The sequence below is a fragment of the Rhinolophus sinicus genome, chromosome 15, assembly GCF_057876585.1.
Source record: "Rhinolophus sinicus isolate RSI-liver-muscle chromosome 15, RSI-T2T, whole genome shotgun sequence".
Taxonomy (NCBI): domain Eukaryota; kingdom Metazoa; phylum Chordata; class Mammalia; order Chiroptera; family Rhinolophidae; genus Rhinolophus; species Rhinolophus sinicus.
In genome coordinates, this window is record NC_142515.1 from 29,400,046 (window position 1) to 29,407,269 (window position 7,224).

The 7,224-nt window shown below is 49.1% G+C and overlaps 1 protein-coding gene across 1 annotated transcript; it reads right to left on the reverse strand.

Annotated features, from left to right (window-relative positions):
- Positions 1-952: 952 nt before the first annotated feature.
- HHEX (hematopoietically expressed homeobox) lies at positions 953-6,981 on the reverse strand. The gene is made up of 4 exons (XM_019739463.3): positions 6,488-6,981; positions 4,161-4,339; positions 3,861-3,911; positions 953-2,031 (listed from the first exon to the last, which is right to left on the reverse strand). The coding sequence occupies exons 1-4, from the start codon at positions 6,846-6,848 to the stop codon at positions 1,813-1,815; spliced, it is 810 nt and encodes a 269-aa protein (XP_019595022.1). The 5' UTR covers positions 6,849-6,981; the 3' UTR covers positions 953-1,812.
- Positions 6,982-7,224: the final 243 nt, after the last annotated feature.

The following is a 7,224-nucleotide window of genomic DNA, read 5'->3' on the forward strand; positions in this document are numbered from 1 at the left end:
CCCTGACCTCAGCACTTTCATTCTCCCTCATCTCACAATACCCCTTCCTCAACCCTGCTTCCTCTCCTCAAGAGAGGGAGCCATTAAACTCTGGCTCCCACCACCCTGGATACACCTGGCTTCCCTCTCCCTCCCTCAGTCCTCCCAGCCTCTATCAGGAGTTGTCACCTGAGGGAAGCAGGTGAGGAGTGAGGGAGAAACGCAGGCCCACCTGCTTCTGCTTCTTCCACGGGGCACCTTAGAACAGTGGTTCTCAAAACAAAGCGTCCCCACACCCCTCCAACAACTTTGACATCACCTGAGCACTAGTTAGAAATGCAAATTCCCTGTCACACCCCAGCCCTACCAAATCAGAAACTCGGGGGCTTGGGCCGGCAAGGAGTTCCAGCAAGCTCTGCAGGTGATTCTGAAGCTCAGAGGCTTGAGACCCCTGTGTTAGCTCGAACTACCTCCCGCTCCTACCGGCCAGGGTCTCCCACCCCCCTAAGCAGGACCCCCCCCCCCCCGCCCCGGTTCGGGCTGACGCAGTGTTGACTCACGCCGGTCAAGGACAGCGGCAGGGCCAGCCCAGCGAGCCAGGCGAATCGATGGGGCTCTTCCCGCCGCCTGGCGCTCCTGGGGCTCCGACCTGCCGAGCTCGGGGTCCGCGGGCCGGAGCTTTCCCCGCTGCCCCAGGCGCACACACACCCAGCTACCAGCAAACACCAGGGAAAGGACCAAACATACCTTCCAGGTGCCCACCCACCGGCGGCGGCCCAGAACCGCGCTCCCGGGGCGCTCAGGGCTGCAGGAGCCCCCAGCGAGACGAGACGCACCACCTGCGGCTCCAGCACCGACCCGCCGGCGCCCAGCAGCACGCCAGGCGTCCGGAGGCAGCGCTGTGAGAAGAGGTTTGGGTTTGTTTTAAGCAAAGCATGAGGGCTCTGAAGAAGTCAGTCGTCCCACCGATGGATTTCTTTTATATGCAATTTACTCATTAAAAAGAAAACATTCTGGACATGTTTTTTACAGTTAACAATTATATATATACACATATAAACAGTTTGATATAAAACACAATATCTACAATCTACGTACATTTAATTAATCCGCTACTTCTAATTAATGTGCGATTTTTAGTCACCAATGAGTCAGTTTCTCTGCTTGAATTGGACGGTACTATGCTTAACACCTTAGTCAAACAGGTATTAAGTGATAGTATAAAACATGCATTTAAGAATATCAACTATTATCTCTGACAAAAAGCACACACACATCCTAGAGACAAGAGCTCTGAGCCACTTTTGAATTTAAAGCAGCAGTATAAGAATGTAATATAAAAGTCAAGAATGTTTCCTTTTAAAATAGTCCAAGGCTGCCTTAAATAATAGCCCCTTTCCAAGTCAGACCACCACATTTGGGGTGCTCTATGCTTTTCCATTAAGGCAGATGAAGATACAGATTATAGAAAAGTTATTCAAGAAGATCCTATTAAAATCTTTAAAGTTATAACTTAAAAATTCAACAAAAAAGTTCAAAATTACTTTTCATAAATAGAAAAACACAATTTACTTTTTTAAAAAAGGGGGTGAATTTAATCAGCAAAGAGTCCCTTTATCATACAACCTAAAATCAATATATAAACTATTTCTTAAGTAGAAATTAAGGGTTCAATGTGAGTTTGTTATGTAAGCAGTGCACCAAATGTTTGGTTTCTGGAATACCAGAAAATTAATTCCATTTCTCATATAGTTTTCCAGTTCGCCTTATGGAAATTTTCGGTAGCAAGTATTCCCAGCTCCAATTTTCTGAAAGTGCCAATGTCAGTGGTCATCATCCAGCATTAAAATAGCCTTTATCGCCCTCAATGTCCACTTCCTGATCAGAATCCTCTGAAATCTCTGATTCAAGGTCTTCCTGAGAGGCAGGGGAAGGCGAACATTGAGAGCTATCCAAAGCACCTTTATTCTGTTCACTGGGCACGTCTGGCCTCTGGTCACAGGGATCGTCCAAACTTTCCAGTTCTTCCTTTTTATTGCTTTGAGGGTTCTCCTGATTGGAGGATGAAAATGAAGATGGACAGGATCATGAAATATGGAAAGGATGAGACACAAATCAAACTGTCTTCTCACTATCTTTTTGATTTTTAATTTATCAACTGCTTTCAGCTATAATCTTTTTATCCAGAAAATACATACTTCTTTCTCACTTTGGAAGAAGTTCTTGTCATATCAGAGAAAAATTATACTCTTGCCAAGTTAGAACAACCAATCACAAATATAACTGTAAATGTATTGTGTCAAATGAACACTTAACTCCAGCCCAAATCCATGATCTCAAGATTCTTAAAAGTTTAGGGGGAAAAAGAAATCAGATCACTGCAGATACACATATCTTCATTCTTCAAATATTTAAATCTTGCCAATTAACAGGGCCTTGTAGACATTTTTAAAATGTGAATATTAAATAGTAACGATAAAGTTTCAGAATTATTAGATTGAATCCTTTTTCATCCATTTTCTGGAATAAGTCGATAAACACATAAACCCATAAATATATGTAGCAGGTTACAAAATCATGGCAAAGAAATAGAGAACTGGAAGAATGTTGCCAACTGAAAAGGGAAACAACTATAACTTACTTAAAATCTGGGGGAAATTTCTGGAAAATATTCCCATATTATATAGGAACCACTACTTTAAAAGACCCTGGTAAACTGCAGTAATGTTTTGACCAAGAACTAAATGGGTTAGTGAATTTTTAATCATGTGTTTGTCTAAAATGGACAAAAACACTATATAGAAATATTGTGATACACTGCTAAGGTTTCTTTTTTAAAGCACTATAGAATAATAGATTCTCCAGGCTTGCAACTATGTAACAAGTATATGCACAAGGTCAGCAATTGAGAGGGAACCTGAAAATTTTTAAGTCCTGTCAGAATAAGGAAATCATGGGAATTTTATTTCCTGCTTCAAAATGTTCTTTATGACACCATCTTGCTTTTCATGAACAAGGTTTACGATCACTAAATTTAAAAATGCAAATAAAAAATGCACACTGCTCTCAATTTCCCCACTCATATTGTTTCAAAAATATTTTATTTACTATAAACTGTACATATACTGGCAAATGAACAATTCATCAATTGTCAGATAAATTTGGAGAAGATATCCAGATTAGGACATCAAAAACAAATCTTTAGCTTTAAGTCAATAGAGTTTCTTTTAAAACTGAATTAGCCTTTACTTTTTATCACATATTGCGTAACAAGGTCATTGGAAGAAAGACTGTTAGAAAGTTTAAGCTACTTTCCAAACAGGCTTGGATATTCCCTTACATGGTTTTATATTCATTTTAAGAGCATGCATTAGATGGAAAATAATTGTTAAACTCTTTGATATTTAATTCTTCTAAAAAACAGTGCAAACAAGACTTAAAGGTGTTTATTTCCTTATATTTACCCTTGAGCTCTGCCTGGTTTTATTATGGCTGTGTAAATAAAAGAAACAATTTTCTCCCAAAGATAACTGCTTAAGTCATTTACTGTCAATTACTTTATCTTTCCTGCGTTAATTAGATAAACAACATATGGGGTTTATAAAACAATTAGCCAGGAGTTTTACTAGCCAGTGTGTGAAAACCCAAGCATAATTGATATAGGAACTGCATTAGGTGCTTTTAGCATTACTGCCACCTGAGCAACTCATCCTGAATTTCAGCAGAACTATTTGCCTTTTTAATCAAGGTGAAGAGGTTAAATAGTCTCTCAAATGACTTTTGCATACAACCTATAACAGGCCTCGCACTGAGATAACATGATAAAAATATTTATTTCCATAGAAACAGTGGATACTGTGGATTTATTTCCATGTGGATACCTGTTTTAGTCTTCGCCATTTAGCGCGACGATTCTGAAACCAGGTTTTGACCTACAGGAAAAAGAGAAAGAAAACTTGCCACCAGCCCAGAATCTCGAGGGAACTGGAGAGGAAGGGCGAAGCAGACCCCGGGGACCTAGGGAGGAGGGGCGAAGCAGATCCCGGGCGGTCGAGCAGACCAGCGCTCCAGGAGTTGGACAGCGCGGTGCGACCAAGCCCAAGCGTTCGGTGGCTCCACGTCTTTCTTCAGCTCTGAGACCCCCGCCCCAGGAGCCAGCCCCGTGCCGTCGGCGCGCTCACCTGTCTCTCGCTAAGTTGTAGCATCTTGGCCAGACGCTTCCTCTCCGGTGGGGAGAGGTATTTCTGGGTCTCGAACTTCTTCTCCAGCTCTATAGTCTGATCGTTGGAGAACCTCACCTGGCCGCCTTTCCTTTTATGCAGAGGCCTCTGCAAGAACGGGCTCCAGAGCAGGGGTTTGCCTGCGGCAAGAGCGGTGATCACTGATGGCTGCAGAGCAGCCTGGCCGACCCTAGACCTACCTGGCTCTGGAGGTGACAAAGGGGAAAGGGGACGCAGGACACTCAACCGGGCACGTTCATATACATCCACCGACACAAATACCTAACACACTGCCACCAATACACATACATGCCCAGACACACAGAAACACCCAAACTCACACACTTACACTGCATATGCATACGCATACACACACACAGACACACACCCATCACACCCACAGCTAGATACCAACATACAAATTTTTGATCACCAAAAGAACACCTGTTATGGGTTGAGCTTAAAATACCATGACCCTCTTTAACCAGTCGCTCTCGAATTTATCCACAATTTTTTGCAACTCTAGGTCATCTCCCACGGTGAACCGCACTTTCCAAATACGGTGAATGTGTGTATGTCGGGGAGGAGACGGGCTGTTACACTGCCAAGGTGTTTGGAGCATCTGGCCGGAGGCCGGAACCGGACCGGGGATCCACGATCCAGGCTACGCGGGAAACCCTTGAGCCCCGGCTCTGGCGTTAGGCCGCGCGTGGAGCTTCCAATCCTGGCTCCAGGGCGCCGCGGCCTCCTCTGATTTCACACCCGGCCCGCGGGGGCGGCCAGTTAAAGCCACCCCGAGGGCTATGGCAACATTTCCGTCAATGTGTTTCCTGTTGGTCTATCTCGAAAAACCCTTTGCTTCCTCCTGCGCAGTCCCAGCAGTAACCCAAGGAAACCCAGAGCGCGCTCAGTGAAAACGTTCGCCCTTAGGCTCGGCCCGGCTGAGGGTCCTCCTCCGGCCCCAGCAAGCCAACAGGGCCACGCCAGGGCCGCAGCACCAAGCCCAAGGCTGGAATCAAAACTACAATATAACTTTTTTAAAAAAATAACTAAAATATAATCCACCCCCTCAATCTAACAATGAAAAAGGAAGGTGGAAGACTGAGCCAGAGGCAGACCATCATGATATTAAAATGTCAATTAATTAAAATAGTATTGTCTTCAGGGTCTCTACAAAAGCTGCCAATAACAAAGAGTAGATTTAAAACCCTGGTGGCCCAATGCAAGGAGCCCCCATTTCCTTATTTACACCGGGGCTTCAGATGCGGGAGGCGCCAAGGGCCACCCGGAGCGCGGATCAAGGGTGCCTTACGTCTTAGGCTGCACACTGGGGGGATTGGGGGTTGCGGGGTGTCAAGCCCAGCAAATTCTGTACGTCCAATATCCGCGCTGCCCTTCCTACTCCAAATACTTGTCCGACAGTCCGTCGGTCCGTGGGTCTAGAGGCCTGTGCCTAAACGCTTTGAAAGCTGGCATTGTTTTTTTGTGTGTGTTTTTTTTTCGAGATTTTGCTTACGTCAGGCTTCAGACTGGTGCAAAACAGCCTCAAAAAAAAAAAAAAAAAGGAAGCAACTGGTTATTTTAGCTGCCATAAAGTCACATCCCACACAGAGGAAATGAACAATATCAGAAAAACGGATCCCGGCTATCAGAAGTCGAGTGTTTCCTGAATATGTCTGTATTGAGGATGTCGATAAAATAATCAGCAGCGTGCACTACTCCGGGGGAAGGGTCTGCTTCACGCAGCCAGGAAAACACTTAACAGCTTCTGAAACCAGATTTACTCCTATCGAGAACTCAAGATTTCCTGTATGAACGGAAAGGGTCAGGCTCTAGCACTACACATGCTTGTTGAACCAGGTCCAGCCCCGTAACCACCCGGGCCCCGCAGCTATCCTTGCCCTGCAGGGGCCAGCCCGGGGCGCCTTGGCACTCCCTTCCTTGTCCCTCCAGCTAAGGGGACCTCACCCAGGGCGACACGCGCGCCCCAGGACTGCCTTCCGTAGCCAGCCCCAGCCCGAGGTCTCGCGCCGGCCCTGGAGCCCCGACGACTGCAAGGTGCAGGAAAACCAATCTGAGTCATGGTGCGGTCAGCCCAGCCGCGCGCTGCCGGGGCCCGCGTCTCCTGTGCCCGCGCGCGCTCGAGAACCGCTTTTCAATCGCTTTTCCCACAACTTTCTATTACCTCCCTCTCCGCCCCCGCCGCCTCCTGGGCGCTGCCACCTGCCGGGTGGCGCCTTCCTCGCCGCTGCCTCGGCTCGGCCCCGCCATGACCCCGGCCGCCTTACCCAGAGGGTCGTGGCGGAGCAGGGCGTGTGTGTAGTCGTTCACCGTCCGCGGGAAGGGGTACAGAGGGCCCCCGAAGCCGCCGGGTCCATAGGCTGCGGCCAGAGCGGCGGCGGAGTGGTGCGAGAAGGCGGGGTGGATCGGCGTGGGTTCGTACACCGGGGTCCGGTAGGAGGACACGAGGCTGGTGAAGGAAGAGTTGGGGGACGGCAGCGTGGGGGTAGGGGTGGGCGCGGCTGGCCCGCGGCCCAGGATGTCCTCGATGTAGAACGGCGTCGGGTGCGCGGGCTGCAGCAGCGGCGTGGGCGCGTACAAGGGCACCCCCACGGCGCCCGCCGCCGGGCCGGGGTGCGGATACTGCATGGCTCTGCTGCGCTCCGGCCCCTCAGAGAACTGCGGGTCCGCTCTCCGGCGCTACATTTATCCGCGCTCCGCGCTCCCGGCGATAGGCTTTGCGGCCCGCGGGGTGGGGCCGCGCTCTCTGGCCCCTTCCTGCCGCCGGGCCCTGCGGCCAATGGCGCGGAGCCCCGGGAGCCGCCTCCCGCCCCCACCTTTGGCCCGCCCCCGCCGGCCGAGTTCCCCGCCTCCCTGACGCGCTAGCTCCCTGCCTCCTAGGACCCTGCGTCCCGGTGCCCAGCTGACGCCGTCGGTCGGGGTTTCCCGCACCCTGGCCCGGACGCCCTCGTAGGAAGCCCAGGGCGCGCTCGTCGGAGGAGACGAGAAGAAAGCAGCTGCCGGG

Excerpts from the sequence above, each read along its gene's own strand:
- HHEX (XM_019739463.3), bottom strand. The coding sequence starts at position 6,848 with ATGCAGTATCCGCACCCCGGCCCGGCGGCGGGCGCCGTGGGGGTGCCC. Across the intron at positions 4,340-6,487 it reads GCTCCGCCACGACCCTCTGG|GCAAACCCCTGCTCTGGAGC; the intron begins GTAAGGCGGCCG and ends CTCTTGCCGCAG. Across the intron at positions 2,032-3,860 it reads AATGGCGAAGACTAAAACAG|GAGAACCCTCAAAGCAATAA; the intron begins GTATCCACATGG and ends TCCTCCAATCAG.